Source organism: Cryptotermes secundus, unplaced genomic scaffold (assembly GCF_002891405.2).
Source record: "Cryptotermes secundus unplaced genomic scaffold, Csec_1.0 scaffold1016, whole genome shotgun sequence".
Classification (NCBI taxonomy): domain Eukaryota; kingdom Metazoa; phylum Arthropoda; class Insecta; order Blattodea; family Kalotermitidae; genus Cryptotermes; species Cryptotermes secundus.
In genome coordinates this window covers 1,367,124-1,385,613 of record NW_019724759.1, presented here as the reverse complement: position 1 = coordinate 1,385,613, position 18,490 = coordinate 1,367,124, and the positions used below count along the sequence as shown (strand labels likewise).

The following is an 18,490-nucleotide window of genomic DNA, read 5'->3' as shown; positions in this document are numbered from 1 at the left end:
CAGAAACCCTGACAATAATTTAGAATTCATATTACAACAGTTACCTGCTTCAAGTCCTTGCCATTTGCAGAAAGTATCGCATCTCCAACATACAGCGCACCACATTTTGCTGCTGCTCCTTCGGGCTCCAATTCTGAGATCAAAATAGGCACACCATGTTCACGGCCTCCCTGAATGATAAAACATAAAAAATAAAATAAAAAACTTCAAAATAACAATATAAATTTTAGGATCTGAGGTTCTCATGGTGTTGGCTATGAAGAGTTCTATTTTCTGGAATACATCTCTTCTTAATAATATGAATTGTAAACGTGAGAACACCAGTCACATGTAAGATGGTATCAATTATTTCCTTTCTGAATGCTGAAATAAGAACATTAAGATTAAAAGAAGAATAAGCATGGACTTACATTCCATCCTCACAAAGCGACTGCCAAAGAAGACTTCTACATTTACTCACTGTGAAAGCTTAAAATTTTACAGAGAAAAAGCATGCAATGCTGTAAAACAGTAACTCTGAAGCAGACACAGGATTAACTTGTTTCAGTTATGCAGGCACTGATAATCACCTGAGATAATGATATGATAATAATGGTGAGGATATAAATATAATGAAGATAGAAATAACTTCTGATTGACTAAACTGAAATAATATTTTCGTCATACGCATCCTGTTGTGTGTCATAGTTTACAGGAAAAGGTTTGACCATCAACATAACATTTCATTAAATAAACCAAGGTAACTACACAACAATATTTAATTAAATAAACCTGATGATGGTCCCGTGAGGACTGAAACATGTAGCAGCCACTGAAATAAACCAACTGTTAAGAGTTATCTTGGTTTATTTAATTAAATATTGTTGTATTGATGGCCAAATCTTTTCCTTTTAACTTGAAATAATATTATCGCTCTATCACAATAATAACACTAGGACACTAAGAATTTACCACTTTTGCTGGATGTGAGGTTTGGACAGCAGTGACTGTGAAGAGCATACCACCTTCTGGGATGTAACACCATACAGTCTGGTAGAAGTCCTCCAGAATGTCAGTGGACTTCTATCATGCTACATGGCAGTACATCACACAAGATAGTACTCTTCGTCGTTTTACTTTCTCTCTGGAAGTGCCTTAAAATTGTGATGGATAGATGGACGGTTAGAAAGATGAACCCTCATAAATTACATACAGTTAATATAACGACCACTGACGTTTTCATAGGAAATGTAGAATGTTAGAAAGTTAACTAGACTTTCTCTTTTCATAAATTTGTAGAAATTATTCTAATTTTTGCTCATGCACCGTACAGCTACTTCCTTCCTATACTGGCTTTCACCGACTTCCAACATTAGTTACAAGCTTCACAAAAGGCACTTTCCGTCACTGACAGTTTATCTACCATGAAAAGTTTAAAACATTTCCACTTTTAACATGTACCTTGGTTATTATACTACTGACATAAAATGATTAGGATATTAATAAAAGTGAAGAGTTCTATCTTTTGGGATATAAACACCATGTGGCCCATTGGAAGTCAACTGACATTTTGGAGGAACATGTCGTTTCCGTCTCTAGGGTTGAAGAATCTGCCAAGCAAGAAATTAGCCCTGCTTGCTACCTGTTTCATGCTAGTTTCTTGCTTGACTTATTCTTTAACCCTGAAGATGGAGGTCACATGATCCTTTGAAACATCCGCTGACTTTCAACGGACTGGACAACGTTATACTCCAGAAGACAGAACTCTTCATAACCACTGCTGTGAGAACCTCAGATCATACACGGCGCTATATCCCAGAAGACAGAACCCTTCATAACCACTGCTGTGAGAACCTCAGATCCTACACGGCGCTATATCCCAGAAGACAGAACCCTTCATAACCACTGCTGTGAGAACCTCAGATCCTACACGGCGCTATATCCCAGAAGACAGAACCCTTCATAACCACTGCTGTGAGAACCTCAGATCCTACACGGCGCTATATCCCAGAAGACAGAACCCTTCATAACCACCGCTGTGAGAACCTCAGACCCTACACGCCACTATATCCCAGAAGATAGAGCTCTTCATAATCACCGCTTTGAGAACCTCACATCCTATGTAATTTACGTTTTTATCACACAGCTTTATTGATATAGCTGGAACCTACTGAGGAAACGACCAAGTAGAAGAAAATGAGGGCACAGGACTAACAAAAGTACTTACAGTAATGGAAATTCCCAGACCTTCTCCCGTTTCTCGCTGGACGGTGACGAATCTAGGTTCATCAATACCCTGCTGACTTCTGTTATCATTTAATGGAGGTTCTGATGCACGTATTGTATTATCACCACCTGTGCCATTTCCTTTGCTACGACAAGCTCTTATCACAGCTTTGTGGCGATGCAATAAGATTTCTGATTCTAGCTGTCGCCATAGCTTGTCCCTAATTTCACCTCGCATTTCTCGCCCAAGTAACTGCAACTGTTGTATTCTGCAACGAATAAATTAAACACATCGATAAATGTATGGATAATAACTATTAATGTTGCATCTCAGTACAGTATACTCCAAATTAACCATCTGTAAATAACCAATTTTGCATAATGTGGCACATAGATCCACTGCTAAGAAGTGACTTTGTAAATAGCTGCTGTTGCTAGGTAATGCCTGCAACTCTATACAGTGCAAGCTACTGACAGAAAGCATGACCACACAAACAAACAAATAAATAAGGATATACTTTAGCAACAAGCTCCCTTGGTAACACAGAGACATTCCAGTGCTCTGTCTTGTTCTAATGGAATACTTGTATATGTGGTAGAGTCATTAAGTTCGTGGAATGTGGCTTTATTGCAGCCATGGTTACCATGGTTACCATAATACATAGTATAGTCATTAAGTTTGTGGAATGTGGTTTTATTGCATCATATTACAAGGTATTCACATACACTTACACAGATCCACATCGGCCCTCAAAATAGTTGTCGTTGGCCACTATGCAAGTCTGCCAACACTGATATAGCTGCCGAAACATTGCTGAAACATATTGGCAGGAAATTCCCGTACGGCGTCTCTTGTGGCAATGACCACACCTCCTCGGACGACCGAAATCTACAACCACGTACCTTTGCTTTCAAGCGGTGAAAGAGAAAGAAATCGCATGGTGCGAGATCAGGTGAGTACGGAGGGTGTGGCAAAACGGTGACCTGTTGCCTTGCCAGTTCCTCTTGGACAAGAACAGAGCGATGTGCAGGGGCGCTGTCATGTAGCAACAGCCAATTCTTCCTATGCCAAATGTTTTGCTAGGGGATTTGCCTAGTTTTTGGCAGAACTTGAATTTTTCCCGTTGTTCAAACTGCCATATTTTCGATTTCCACCACTTGCATTTAACTGCAGTTCACAATAGAGGTCACAGTTCTACTTACACTGTTTGCACACAACTACCCCTAGCTGTGACGAGAGATGAACCGACAGGGCATCATACTGTGCCTCAACCTATCCGCTGCAGTGCACTGCAACGACGCTTTACGGCCATTCCATGAACTTATTGACTGTGGTAGTATATATATATATATATATATAAGCCATTATGATCAATGTGATATCAACCTGCCAGCCAGTTCTTTGTCCAGGTATTTTGCTGTAAGCTTGGCACCATACACTTCGCTCTGCAAGGCAAGCAATGTGTTACGCAAAGCTGTGTTTTCACTTCGCAGTTGAGAGAGTTCACTGTGGAGAGATGCCAGTTCCAAGAGGCTCATTTGCATTCCATCTTCCTTCACTGCGAATGAAAATTAACACTGATAAATACATCATATGAGATCAACTGCAAGGCTTCTTTAAAAAATATAACCTCAAAGATGTTTCATATGAAACTTGCAGGCATATGTTACAACTTTCACCAACACTAGGCCGTGCCATAGCTCAAGTGGTTAGCTGCTGGCTTCCCACAGTGGCAGCCTGGGTTCGATCCCGGGTCTGGTCAAGTGGGATTTGTGGTGGGCAAAGTGCTGCTGGGGCAGGTTTTCTCTGAGTACTTCGGTTCCCCTGTCAATCTTCATTCCACCAAATTCTCCATCATCATAACTACCCAGGGCAGGCTACAATAGGCCAATCAGTGGTCACAGTGCAGAGTGGACCCAGTTGGACTCCACCCCCCACTAAGCGATTTTATTTTATTTTTTTTTTTCACCAAGACTGTCTTCAACCAGTCATGAGGTCCTGACATGAACTTTAAAGTAAAATACAAACACAGCAAACCCTCATCAACTACGGGTTTCAAGTATCTGCAGTTTTCCAATTGTATTCACTTTTATCAAACAGTGTCTGGTTTCATCTGTCACTGATCTCTAATTTGTGTATGCACAGAAATTATCAACAGCTTTTTGAACCATGGGAAAACCAGGAGGGACAGATTTATAAGGACATCTGAACCAATTTTCCTAGCTTTCAGGTTACTATTCCAGCACCCTCTTCTGACACATATTCATGTCTAACACTGTGTAAATTTGTGTTTAATGAAGGAACACATAACTTAATTATGCTCTGATGAGTGTGTTAATAGTGGCCACAGTTCCTCTAACCCAGTGTTTCTCAACCGCCAGGCCGTGGCCCAGTACTGGGACTTCATCTTATAGAAAAAAAATTACTGGGCCATGGTCTGACAAAGGTTGAGAACCACTGCTCTAACCCACAATGCCTTGATCTTTTAAAACAGTGATTTTGTGAAGCACTGTATATTTCAGGAATGTGACCACAATAACTGGCAAGCAGTTACTGTGTATTTTTTTGTATGGTCACCATGTTGTGCTTAGTTTTAGACACAAATGCTCGCATCATACTTTTCACATATCTATCATCAGACAGGAATGGCATCAGCACTGGTGCTATGTAAACTGTCTGTACAGCCAGCATACTGGAATGGCTGAAGACAGGTATTTCAAAACTATGGTGACAGCATGATTTTCAACTGTATCATTTCCCTATCAAGTCTCAAGTTGACTGGCCACTTCACTCTGTGGTTATGAATGGAAATTATACACAGAGTAGTATTCATTGCAGTAATTCTCTAATGGTAGATTCACTTCACAGCAATCACACTGGATTTGTATGGCGTCTTGTGACATCTAAGGTATCAACTTTGGAAGCAATGATATCTTGCAAGGAAGAAGACTAACATCTGTGCTGATGCGTTGGAGATTGCTGCAACTCTTCCTCTAATCTTCTGCGGATTCGTTCAGCATCTGGTTCCGTGTGTACACCAGGCAGGTGCTGCAGTTGGCAGGCATGCAGCTGTAACAACAGAGTGTGTAGCTCTTGGTCCAGTACAGAACGCTGTGCCTTAGCATCAATCAGCTCTGCTCGGAGGTACACCAACTCTGCCTGCAAGGATAAAACTGAACTTACTTCTTATTCTGGTGTATTTCATGATGCTGTCAGTATCTGGATGATGAATTGGAAAGGATTTGGAAGGAAGCAGCCATGGCATAATCAAAATATTATCCCTTTATATGCAGAGAGAGAGAGAGAGAGACTGCAGAAAATAAAAAAATCCTCAGAACAGCCAGTGTCCTTGCCAAAATTTGAATCCAGCACTCCCAAAATGCAAATTTAGATTGTTACTCTACATCAACCTGCTTGGCCACTTTTTTCTTATGGTTTAGTCACTAGTCAACTAAACTTGATTACTCAACTGCCAAATATAAATAATGCTACAATAAATTCAAATTATTTTGACCATGCCCAAAGAAGGAAAGTATGATGACTCAAACAAACTTGCAGATATGTTGGATCAAGGGCTAAAATCTTGTTGCTGTTCTTAATTAAGCACTATGGCATGAAGGCGTATGGGGAGTGGAGGTATAGCTCCATGCATATTTGACATAAGCACCAAATGGAGGTGAGTGTTTAGCCTGATGCCCTGGCAGCTTTACCCCTAGTGTAAGAGTCCCTGGCACCCACTGGATAGGAGGGTGTGTGGGCCCCAGAGCTGATTTCCCGGTTGTCCAGCCCATAGCCAGGTCACTATATGACTGAGATAACCTGGCTCCTACTGGATAAGGAAGACCAGTCTGAAGGAGAATTTACGAAATTTGTTTTAGCACTATGTAATTAATTTCAGAGAGTTTGTACAGTGTAAATTATGCACAGAAATGTAACATTAATTGTATAATTATCAATTTATACAGAATGATTCACCAGGAGGAGGCCTCAAATTAATAATTACATATCACAACAGTTTACTAATTAAAACCAAATCTGGCAATTCTGTGTACGTTGCAACACTGCCCAATTCATGACATCTCCTTCAGTCTGTGATCCCTCCAGCCATGCTGGCTGCAACATTCGCAAACATGCTGCTTCGTGTCAGCCTGCATCTCCAGCAGGGGGTGAAACCAATTTAAACATCTTTTGTTACCTAATTATCTCAACATCTACCAAAGTATGTACTTCTCAAGTTTCCTTTTTATTGGCAAATTAATGGGTGATTTACAATTTTTAATCTGTGGCTTCCTTACAGTGGATCACCCCAGAGCTCCTCTAGAGACCACGTCCAGCATGACTCTGGGGCCCACACAGCTTCCTCTATAATGGGTACCATGGGATCATTTACCCTTGGGTAAAGTGGTCAAGACATGAAGCTGACCACTCACTTCCAGTATCCCCACTCATCCTCATGCCATGACGTTTACCTTTCTCTCACATTAATGAGTGAAGAACATGAATGGAAGTGGGCATCATTAAGTTCTTCCTGGAAAAGGTAAGGTAAAGCTATCCTTGCAACAGGCCATGGAGGCCCATAGGGTTGCAAGACATTGAGGCTCCCACATTTTCTAGACAATCGACTCATAGATGGCTGAGGTTGTCAGCCTTATGCTCCAGCTGCCCTTTACACCCAGTAAGATTCCTGGTACTCATCTCTGTTAGAGGCTGGAAGGATTAGGTCAATTGAAAAATCAAACGAACTTATCACAAATTGAACCAGTGGCCTTCCAGCTTGTAGCACAGTGCTTTAACCAACTACACTACAATGTGACCCCTCTTCCAAGTTCTTCGTGAGACTTATTTAAGTATTTTACATACTCCAAGTAAACTTTATGAAATTTATACAAAATGGCTGTACAAAAAACACACAGATTACACTAATCTGTAACCAGTGCCCTAAATATCATTGTGGTAAAAAAGGACAAAGGTAAATACATTTTTCATAATTAGCCCATAAATCATCTTTACATTAAACGGTTCTCAGCAGTTAGTAAAAACCTGAAAGATAGATTTTAGGGTTGTACAGACAGGGGCATACAGAAGGAAGAAACAGGTACACAGATAAAAACACATGAAGAGACTTGCAGACAGAATAACAGGGAAGAACACTGGCAGATCCACTGACAGGAAAGGCAGATCTGTATGACCTGCTTCGCATTGGCGAGTTACAAGTACTTGCCTCACCATTAACTGCCCATGGAAGAATAACGTATATGAGGAGAGGCTTGTACACGGTCAGTCACTAAGAGGCTGTAATGGATTAATAATTATAAGTAAAGCAATACTTTAGTCATGAAAACGAAATTTGGCTGGACTGTGTAATCTGCAGTACAGACCTGGTGCTTGCCTGGGCTGCGCCATTTCTTTCAGTCTGATTCCACAAGAAGTCCAGTAGAAAAATGTATAAAGAGCCTATGTCTCCATGTGGCAAGAAACTAATTTCAACGTTTTCTACAACCCAACTCTCCCAACATCTACCAAGGCATGTACTCACTGTATTCTGTTCACATTGGTAAACTATCACGTATCATCCTGTACTAGCTCCAAGAGTTTAGCTGTGTTTCCAACATAAAAAAGTGCAATTTCCCTTTCAGTATTTATTTAGCAAGACATCTTTCTAAGTACATACCATTATGAAGTTCACATTAAGAACGTAAGATGAGATAAGAAATGACAACAAATTTAAATTATAATTTCTTGTAAAGATCTGCTTTGTGTTTAAATTATGATGCCAATGTTAGGATTGGAGAGCAAAATACTGCAGAACATTTTGCAAATAGAACTTTCCTGGTGCCTCAAAGCAAATGGGATTTATAACACTTATCTTTTTAGATGCTGTTTAAAGAAAAACTTGTGAACAGATCCCAGCAACATTCTCAGCATATGATTTGAAAGAAACAGTGCACATGCATTTGCTCATTAATCAGTACTACTGGCCTGGACATATGCTATGCATGTTATGAACTTCCTGTCACCTAATGGACCACTCACAGAGTCAGGCCTGGCTCAGGGGGCCTGGTTTGAATCTTCTTCAGGATACTAGAGAAAGTAACAGGAATTTTTCATTGCTCTCCTTTCAGATTAATGAGGGGGCATGACTTCATAACCCATTACTTAACATTTGTTTATTTATAGTTTATTTAATGACACATTCAAAAAATTAATCTAGTGGTAACACGCTAGATCCGTATTGTGGATGTGCTTGGTTGGAATCTCGGCCGAGAAGCCGGTTATCCTGATGGGTTTGTACGGTTTTCCTCAGTCCTTCCCGGCAAATATCGGGATAGTAGGTTGATTATGTCACAGCTACTTCTTTCCAATTCGAGATTCGCCAGTCATCCTACCATTCAACGCTGTATAGCCTAGATACTGACAAAAAACAAACAAACAAACCCCGCGGCTTTAGCCCGCAAGCGAACTATACCGACCGAGCGACCGCCGCTTGTCGGTGAAGTTAGTGCCAACTTTAGCGGATAGAAGATGTGGCGTAGTCAACGCAACGAATCCCCACGGCCGTTAATATCGGTTTTCTAGACCGGAGCCGCTATTTCCTTGAAATAGCCCCTCAATTATCTTCACGAGGCTGAGTGGATCCCGTTCCAGACCCACTACTTATCAGAAAATCTGGTAGCGCCGGGAACAGAACCCGTGACCTTAGGATCTGTAGCCAGGTACTCTGACCACTAGACCATAGAGGCTGTCTCTAGATACTGACAGCATCTTAAAATAGCCCACAAGAGGTTTAATAACGCTGTCAGTAGTTCTGACAGTAGAGTGTTGAATGATTCGATGACAGTGAATAATGAAGCCGAAATGCTATGGAAGAAAACGTCCGTGATATAGTAGATAAGGCTATCCCGGCATTTCGTAGAAGGGACTGAGGAAAATGAAGGAATATTTCAGCGAGAACAACCGATGTCCCAGCCGAGTTTTGTATCTGGCACCTCTCCGACCGGTGGCCCCAATCCGTGGGAGGGGGGAAGCACATCAATTCTCTGGCTACCCTCTTTTGGAATAAGTCTTGGTAACGCTCATGAGTGAATACTGTTGTGTGCTGGGAAGTGACACCGTGTATTCTGTAACTATCTATGCAGACCAGAAGACTGTCCACTGTGAGAACCTCAAACCTCACATTAGTTACAAGTGACCTTGTCTGCTTTCCCACAGGCTCCGAATGTACTGACGGACCAATTCAGTAAGGCAGACAGACGATAAGGATGTGACGTCCTTTTATGTGCCTGTATTTATTTACGACGTATCAGTAATTTAGAACACAGCAGGATGATTAGTGAATGATGGATTAGAAAAACTGGGAAGGAAGCGATCGTAGCCTAACTGGATGTAAGAAAAATTTGTCCCTGTGCTTAAATAAGCATCATACCATGAAGATATATGAAGGATGGAGGTACAGCTCCACGTATTCTTAATATCGGCAATAGATGGAGGATGGCCAGCTTTATGTCCCGGAGAAAGAGACCTCAGTACACGCTGGATGAGAGGCGTGTTGGGTCCCTGAGCAGGTACGGACGCTATAGGAGAAGAGTAAATTCTCTTGCACCCGTCGGAAATAGCATCAGGATTCTTCGATCGTCCAACCCGTAGCATAGTCACGATAGACTCAGCCATCCCGACCTAATTTGGGACACAATTTCGGAATTCGTCTGAAGAGAATGTCGAAAACCACGGAAAACCTCAGAACAGACCAGCAGGTCTCGGGACTGAGACGCGAACCCAGGACTATCCGAATAAGAAGCACTAGCGCTATTTACAGGACCGCTACACTCTGGTTTGTGTGTCTATAACGACACGCTGTCCTCATGTTTTGTGCTGCCATTCAAGGACTAACGAAAATGCGAGAAAAATGTTCGAACTTCAAATCGAGTGCCCTTGTGGACCCTTTCGCCAGACAGCGATGCAGTAGAGGGTGGGTGGCCAACGAGAGGCCACCCACAGGCATCTGTGCCTTAGGGTAAATTTGTAACCTAACCTGTAGTGTTTCCGTTAAGGGCCAATACGCAACTCTTCTTTCTATAGCGAACAAGCGACAACGCGTCAAAATAATTCCCCAGAGCGGTGAATAGTAAGTCCTTCGGGGATGTCGCCGTCAACTCTGGTAGGTAAAAGTAACGTTGTCTCTCTCCTTAAATACGCCATGAAGATATATAGTGGACTGGCCAGTTTCACGCCCCGGCTGCTTTACCACAGGGGAAAGAGCCCCCAGTGCCAATTGGATAGGAGGCCGAGTGGACCCTAGAGCCCGTTTAGACGATGTGGAGAAGATAAAACTCTCTTGTCCCTGCTAGGAATCGAAGACCGACCGTCCAGCCCATAGCCCGTCGCAAACTGCCGCACTCTTGGTAGACAGGAGAAACCTGTTGCCTTCATCTTCGGGGTAGATGGGGGAAAAGGTTCAAACGTTACTACCTGTCACAGCACATAATATTTACCGCTTAACTTTTTATTTAAAGCTGCTGCTATCAAGTCAAGATTACATTGTCTTTGTACAGAACGCATACCAAACAACTCGATTAAAAATCTATTCCAGTATGTCTTATGTGTTTCAGGTAGGATAGTATTCATAGCACAAGAGGGATGTGTAGGCCACCCACATCGCTAAGAGCAGAGCATACACTTTGTCCGCTTCTGTCCTGTCTGGTTTCTGTCAAGCACTCTTCAACCTTAACAGTTTAATTTGTTTATAAAAGTCATCGTCTGTTCGAGTTGCCAATGCCTTAATGCTTATTTATGTAATTATTTTTCTATAAGTTTTGACATTCTTATAGCAGTTACTGTTCGGATCCCGGTTTTCTTGGTTATGACACCGTGTAGTCTTGCACAAGGATACCGACGATTCAAGAGGAATACGCTGCCTCCATCTTCAGGGTTAGTTCAGGAAATGCCTCGGTTATATAGGAAGTCAAAGGGTGAGGGCATGACAAGGGATGCTGATCTAAGGGAATGGGACAGACGGGTACTAAAACTGTCCTTTTAAGGGAGAATGGGAGATGTCAAACTGAGAAGTGATTGCACTTTCGAGCGATCACAGTATTTACTGGAGAAAAGGGAGAATACTGAGAGAGAAACAAGGGGAAACAGACGGTACTTTATTTATTCTTAGTTAATCAAACGTGGAGTATTCTATACGACACGGACCGCACAGAAAACACCGCATCCAATAGTTCTTTTATTGTTGCGTGTGTATTCGTTGCCCTCGGTCTAGAAAACCGAAATTAACGGAGGTGGGGATTCGTTGCGCTGACCACGCGACACCCTCTATCCGCTAAAGTTGGCATTAACTTCGCCGACAAACGGTGGTCGCTCTGTTGGTATAGTTTGCTTGCGGACTAAAACCAAGGAGTTTGTTTTGTATTCCTTGCCGCGGGAACGTGTTTACAGAGCCGTTGTAGCAACGTTGGGGTGGGGGAGGAGACACACACACAGCAAGGTGTTTACATAACCCTCCTTTTATGCTTTAAAATACGGAAAGCAGGCTAAAGAACCATTTTCATAAATGCAAGAACACGAAACGCGCTTCTGCGCAACGCGAGGCGCACTCGTCTTAGAGTAGCCTGCACTGCGCTGCAACAACGGCAGGGCTCTTATGCATAAGTCTCGCATGATGTCATGGGGATAATTTCCAGCAACATCTTACACTTGTCACCAGTAAATTATGTTAATTAATTTAATCGTGTGATGAATGCTTTAAGGCTTCAATTTGCGCTAAGCATCCAAAATAAGGCCCATTCACGTTATACGTAACGAAGCCGACAGGAGACGGACCATGAACAAAATACTGTAAACTCTCGCTAATCCGGATCGAAATACGAAAAATGATGTTCACAGCTGAGTACGTACTTCAAAAGACACATGGCATTTAGGAAGGCAGATGAGTCACTTGTCTGTTCAGGCAACACTTCGACAGTTTCTTCAAACCTGAAATTATTACGTTCAAAAACAAGTTCAACATCTGAGTCTTCTATCGACGAATAAATGTATTGTTTTTTTATAGTTTTTAAACAAAGGCTCTACAGTGATATTTTGTTATTTATTTTCAACAGCACTACTTATATCATTAAATTTCTCATTTGTGTTATAAGTTTGTTCGACTTTTATGGTTACCTTTTGCTTCACTAATTCGGAGTATAGATTAATCCGGTTCACCCCCTCCCCCAGCTAAAGCGGATTAGCGAGGGTTTACTGTATCCTCAAATGTAGAGGGTAGCCCATAAGCGGAAACCCCGACAATTTAGAATTACTCTGTATTTCAACAAGCATGTAGCACAGTCGGTATAGCGACTGCCTACGGGTTAGGGGACCGAGGAATCGGAGTTCGAGTCCCGGTAGGGTCAGAACTTTCTCTTCTCCATATCGTCCAGACCGGCTCTGGGGTTCACCAAACCTATCCAATGGGTACCGGGGGCTCTTTCCGCGGGGGTAGAGAGGCAGGGGCGTGAAGCTGACCACTCACCTCCAGCTAGTGCTGAGGTCGAGAAAATGTGGATCTATGCATCCAATCTCCCATACGCCTCCAAGGTATAGTGCTTAATTAGTTAAGCAGTGGGACCACTTTACCTATGATCACACTATATATCACCAACAAGAACAGCCGCCTACAGGCAACGGCCAACAAAGTTGGAAAGAATGTTTTGAAGTGCCAATATCTGTCGGTCCTAGGAAACAAAAAGCTACAGGCGTCGGAGAAATACAACTGTGACGGTCCGGCGTCTGTCCGATGTGAGCGGGCCGACATGAATACTCCGGTGATGTTCCAAGCCATGTCGGTGACGCCACGAATAGTGTGAATGGGCCTACATGCAGGAAAGAATGTCTCCACTGTTAACTCCTCTGTGACACAGGAAGTACAGTTCCCATGTCCCATGGGCATGAACTGGTAAATTCCAAAGTCATTCTGGAAGCGGGAAAAATAAGGGACGTGAAGCTAAAATTCTATTAATTAACTTCGCTAAATGGATGTTAAGTGGCCAAATGGGTAATTATGAATTTCGCGGTAAAAAGAACAATTTATGGAACCAACACGTGGCGTAAGAATTGTCCCTTCAATTTTATTTACCTGTCTCGAAAACTCCACGTCTCATGGAAAAGTATATTAGTCAATAAAATTTGCGTTTCACTTCCATCTAGAACTTTGGTTTGAACCATTCTTTACAGGGACAAGAATTTTCTCTTCTCCACGTCGTCCAGAACTGCTCTGGGGTTCACCCAACCTATCCAATGGGTATGGCGGGCTCTATCCCCGGGGGTAAAACGGCAAGGACGTGAAGCTGACCACTCACCTCCAACTAGTGCCGAGGTCAAGAAAATGTGGATCTATATATCCGCTCCCCCATACACCTTCATGGAGTAGTGCTCAATTAGTTAAGCGCAGCGCCACCATTCTTGACCTGGGAACTAGAGGGAGGTGAGTGGTCAGCTTCACACCGCGCTCGCTTTACTCCCGGGTAAAGAGATGACGGTGGGCCCCAGAGCAGGTATGGACACAACGGAGAAGAAAAACATCGCTTGCCCCTGCCGGGAATTGAACCCAAGTCGTATAGCCCGCATATATATCGACCGAGACATCCCGGCTCTAGAGAATTCAAATAAATAAATTGAATGGTTAGTGAATAACAAAAGGAAGTGCAAGGAAGCGATCATGACCTAATGCCTAAAAGACAAGAAATCACAAAGTTCACGAAATATGATAAAAAACGTAAAGTTGTTCCTGTGCTTAATTAAACGCTATGCCATGTAGACATATGGGGGGAATGGAGGTATAGCCCAACCATTCTTGACCACGACACTAGATGGAGGTGGTCAGCTTTACGCCCCGTCCGCTTTACCCCCGGGGAAACTGTTCCTTTTACCCACTGAAAAGGAGGTTTGATCGAAATTTTGAGCATGATAACTTACATCCCGAATACACGAGAAACGCAGTTTCAAATACCGAATTCTACGGGCCTCTGATATTTTTTGGACAATTAAGCGATTAGACGATAAAAGAGCGCGATTTTCTTTATTACGTTCGACCACGCATGGGGACGTAAGGGATCAGTGCAGTGAAGTCGGCAGCATCTGGCAGCGGCTGCCTTCACAGTGTCTGCGTTTAGATAACAGTCATTAAACGCCACAAATCTGCATATCAAAACAAAGATTTTCATTTATATCTCGGGCCAGTTCAACAAAGGTCACGTGCAGTAAGAAGTAACTTATTTTCACGAGTCTCTACAGCTTCACATCTCAATGCTACATGAAGAATACAACAGCGCGGCAAGAGTTCCTACTACAGCCCTTCAAGCATACTTTCTTGCCGCATACAACTCTCGTCCCACAAGTCCAGAAACATTTTATTTTAGTTTCATGAAGCAAGCCTTAGTTATGTAGACGCTCACTGAATTTTTCTCGGGAGATCAGCCGTATTAATTTATAGTTACTGTCCGACGTTTCAGAGACTGTCTCTTGTCCCCATCAGCACACTACTCCCTGGTGTTAGAATCTCTGAAACGTCGGACAGTAACTAAACATTAACAGAACTCATCCACCGACAAAATTGGGCATGTCGTAGCGTAGCTGGTTGAGGCACTACGCTACAAGCCGGAAGGTCTCAGGTTCGATTCCCTATGAGGGCACTGGATTTTTTAATTGACATAATCCTTACAGCCGCGCTATGACCTTGGTGTTGACTTAGTACCAGGAATCTTCTTGGGGTAAAGGGCGACCGGCGCGTAAGGCTGACAACTTCACCACCATCTGTGAGCCAATTGTCTAGAAAATGTGGGAACCTCGACGTCTCACAACGCCATGGGCCTTCACATAGTGTTACAGGGATAGCTTTACCTTTTTCTCTCTCCCACCCATAGAGAAGACTTCACTGTATAGTGGTCGCCGTGGAAGCTTCAAACCATTCATGCAGGGATTCCTCTCTCTGTCAAATTCCTCGAAAACAACTGCAAGGATTCGCATTTCCATCGTATCTGTATGTGGCTGCTGACTTATAGACATGGTATACATACTGCGTACGTGTGCTTATCAACCACCTCCATACCAAATTTCACAAGCTCAACTAAAATGGTCCACAAGCGATTGCCATAGCACGGAAAGCTAAAGAAAACTCTTCGCACAACCGACACGCTGTTAATCTATAACGAAAAAAGAGGCACTATAATAAAAGATGCACATTTTTCGAATTCAGAACCCTGAATTGAATGTCTTCATGTCGCTCATATCCCATACGTTCACGCACCCTCGTGTTCTTATCCTGACTGTAGAATATTAGAAAAAAGTACGGCGCTGGGGTAGAATCCTGTGGCATAACGTTAATACCAAATTTCGTATAAATCGATCAATCGGTTCAGAAGTTGATATGGGAGACATACATATAGATAACAAGTTGATCTCATTAAAATAAATTATATTTTTTAAGATCTGTAGCTTTATAAACTGCAAAATAATAAAAAAATGACAATACTCTTTCTGAATTTCACACATTCGTGTTTTCGCTATGATAGAATTACTGTCACTAGGGACATTAAAAAGAATAACACAGTTTGGGACATGACATTCACACGTAGGGCCATTTTGGGGGGGGGAGACGGATATGCAGACGAAACACGGAAATATGGTTCCAAAAGCCTTCACTTCATATGCAGCTAAGTTCAGCGGGGAGGAACAAATGGTACAACCTTTCTAAAGGCAGGTCCCCAATGCAGACTTATGTCAAATTTCAGGTAGAGTTTCAAAACAAAAATCGTGGTCATTGGTAAAAGCTATCCCTGTAACAAGCCGTGAAGGCCCATAGGGTTGTGTGACGTCGGGGCTCCCACATTTTCTACGCAATCGACTCACAGATGGCGGTAAGGTTGTCAGTCTTACGCGCCGGCCGCCCTTCACCCCCCACCCCTAGTAAGATTTCTGGTACTCATTTCTGTCAGAGGCTGAGTCGAATCCAGGGCCATAGTGCGGCTGGAAGGATTAGGTAAACTGAAAATATCCAATGATCTCATCGAGAATCGAACCAGCTACCTTCCAGCTTGTAGCTTGTAGCCTCAACCAACTACGCTACCGCGTGCCGCGCGGTCATTGGGGCTGTCCAAATTATTCACTGTAAACCAAACGACACCACGAAAACCTCAAGCAGGATGGAGGTCACTTATTTATAGCCATGACGCCTAATGGACCGCAGTGAAAACAAACCTTAGATCTCTTCATACATAAACGGCACATAAGCGAATAAACGTTTTTGATACGAATAATACAAACAAATTGGTTGCGACTGCGGCGGTCTCTATGAAGCAAACGTCGGAACATAAGCGAAGTGTCATCAGACTTTGACAAGAATCCTCCTTATAGTACAGTGCGGACTGGCAGCAGAGAACAGCGCGAAGGTCATGCTACTGCTGCCGCTGATGCTGCTGTTGCAGCATGCGGCCACGGCTCCTCCACAGGAACCAGCGGTTCCGTCTTGGAATAACTTCAGGGCGGCAGTCAACCAGCAGGTAGGAACCAGCACAGTTACGCCTCAATCCCATCCGTTCATTAAACTTCTCTCCACGATTTTGTCGTATTTCAACACTTTCATGGGCGTCTCCCAGGAGGGGCCAACCAGAACTTCTACTTATAAACGTATGTTACGTTCCAGCATCCTGTTGCACCGTATGGATCTGATTTATGAGTTTTTGTGCCGTATAAATGCAACGGAGTTCACTATTTTTCGTATTCTTTTGTTGGACTCTACATGTTTCGGCCATCTTCAGGAGTACAGGTTGTTGTGGTTAAGGATTCTCCTGCTCACTGTAATACCACAACCAGCAAACCAAACAAAACCAAAAGCAACCACGTGTAACCCACATAACCAAATACAATAGCTGGAAAGAAAACGGCATTACTGTGGGCAGTAGAATCCATAACAACAACCTGCACTCCTCAAGATGTCCGAGACATGTAGTGTTCAACAGAGAAATACGAAAAAATAGTGAACTCCGCTGCACTTAGACGGTAACAAAAACTCCTAAGTCAGAATTACAAACTTATGTTTATGCTATATAGGATTTGAGGTTCTCACAGCGGTCGCTATGAAGAGTTATATCCCAGAAGACAGAAGTCTCTTTTAAGTTTATGCTGTTTCAAAATATTTCCACGAATTTCCATAGAGTATTCAAGGCAGAAGAATATATCTTTGTGTAAATATTTTTGCATGTAGGTTTGTACAGGTGTGAAACTTGGTCTCTAACATTGAGGGAACAACAGAGACTGAAAGTTCTTGAGAAGAGTGCGCTGGGAAGAATGTTTGAACCCAGGAGGGATGATATATTAGGAGGCTGGAGAAAACTGAATAATGAAGAGTTTCCTTCGCCAAATACAATCAGAATGTAAAATCAAAGAGGATGACAGGGCATGTAGTACGAAGGGGAGAGGATTTTTGTGGGAAAGCCAAAAGGAAAAATACCACTAGGAAGACCTACAAGTACGAGAGAGGCTGATATTAAAATAATCTTAAGATAAATAGGATGGGGTGGTATGGACTGAATTCATCTGGCTCAGGCCAGGGACCAGAAGCAGGCTCTTGTGAACGCAGTAATGAACTTCCGGGTTCCATAAAAGTTCGGAAATTCTTGAGTAGATGAGCGCGTGGTGGCCTCTCAAGAAGGACTGAGCTCCATGGAGTTCGTACCTCATAGGAAACATATTACGCCCGTGCTCCAGAGATCAACCGGTTAATGTTGCATAGGGAAAGAGTTTTTGTTTCTTGTCAGAGCCATAAGGACCATATAAATACATTCTGTGTGCAGAATGTAGGCTTTCTCTTTTTTCTATGTTAAAGCAGGCGGTATAAGTAGCAACCGCTGGGCTTTAAAAGGTTACCGAAATTGGAACTATCACCTTACCAATTAGCTTCAATCTACTTCCTTCTCTAGCTACGACAATGAAGGTTAAGGTAAGGTTGTTCTTGCAATCAATTAAACCCAACGCCACGATGACGTATGAAGGCGTGGATGTATAGGTCCATGCATTCTTAGCCTCGGCAGTAGTCAGAGATGAGTGGCCAGCTTCACGCCTCGACGGCTTTATCCCTGGAGAAATAGCACATAGAACCAACTGGATAATAGGCTAGGTGGGCTCTAGAGCCACGTTGACGAAGAGAATAATTTCTGGCTCTGTCAGGAATCGAACCTCCTTCATCAAGCCTATAGCTAGTAAATACAGAAACTGAACCATCTCAGCTCCTAAGTTGAGAAGCACAAGACG

At 42.8% G+C, this 18,490-nt stretch overlaps 2 protein-coding genes across 5 annotated transcripts in view; one reads left to right on the top strand and one right to left on the bottom strand.

Moving 5' to 3' along the window:
* Positions 1 to 18,490, bottom strand: part of LOC111862965 (Golgi-associated PDZ and coiled-coil motif-containing protein) — a 48,496-nt gene that overhangs the window by 10,354 nt on the left and 19,652 nt on the right. For both annotated transcript variants that reach the window (XM_023848856.2, XM_023848857.2), the window contains exons 3-6: positions 5,161 to 5,365; positions 3,593 to 3,764; positions 2,207 to 2,474; positions 45 to 170 (exon numbers count right to left, since the gene is read on the bottom strand). In XM_023848856.2, the coding sequence (XP_023704624.1) occupies positions 45 to 170; positions 2,207 to 2,474; positions 3,593 to 3,764; positions 5,161 to 5,365 (771 nt within the window). The remainder of the gene's footprint in view (positions 1 to 44; positions 171 to 2,206; positions 2,475 to 3,592; positions 3,765 to 5,160; positions 5,366 to 18,490) is intronic.
* The window catches only part of LOC111862963, an 18,354-nt gene continuing 16,407 nt past the window's right edge, over positions 16,544 to 18,490 (top strand). For 2 of the 3 annotated variants that reach the window (XM_023848853.2, XM_023848854.2), the window contains exon 1: positions 16,544 to 16,740. In XM_023848853.2, the coding sequence (XP_023704621.1) occupies positions 16,633 to 16,740 (108 nt within the window). In that variant the 5' untranslated portion in view covers positions 16,544 to 16,632. The remainder of the gene's footprint in view (positions 16,741 to 18,490) is intronic. The other variant, XM_023848852.2, reaches the window with a different exon arrangement.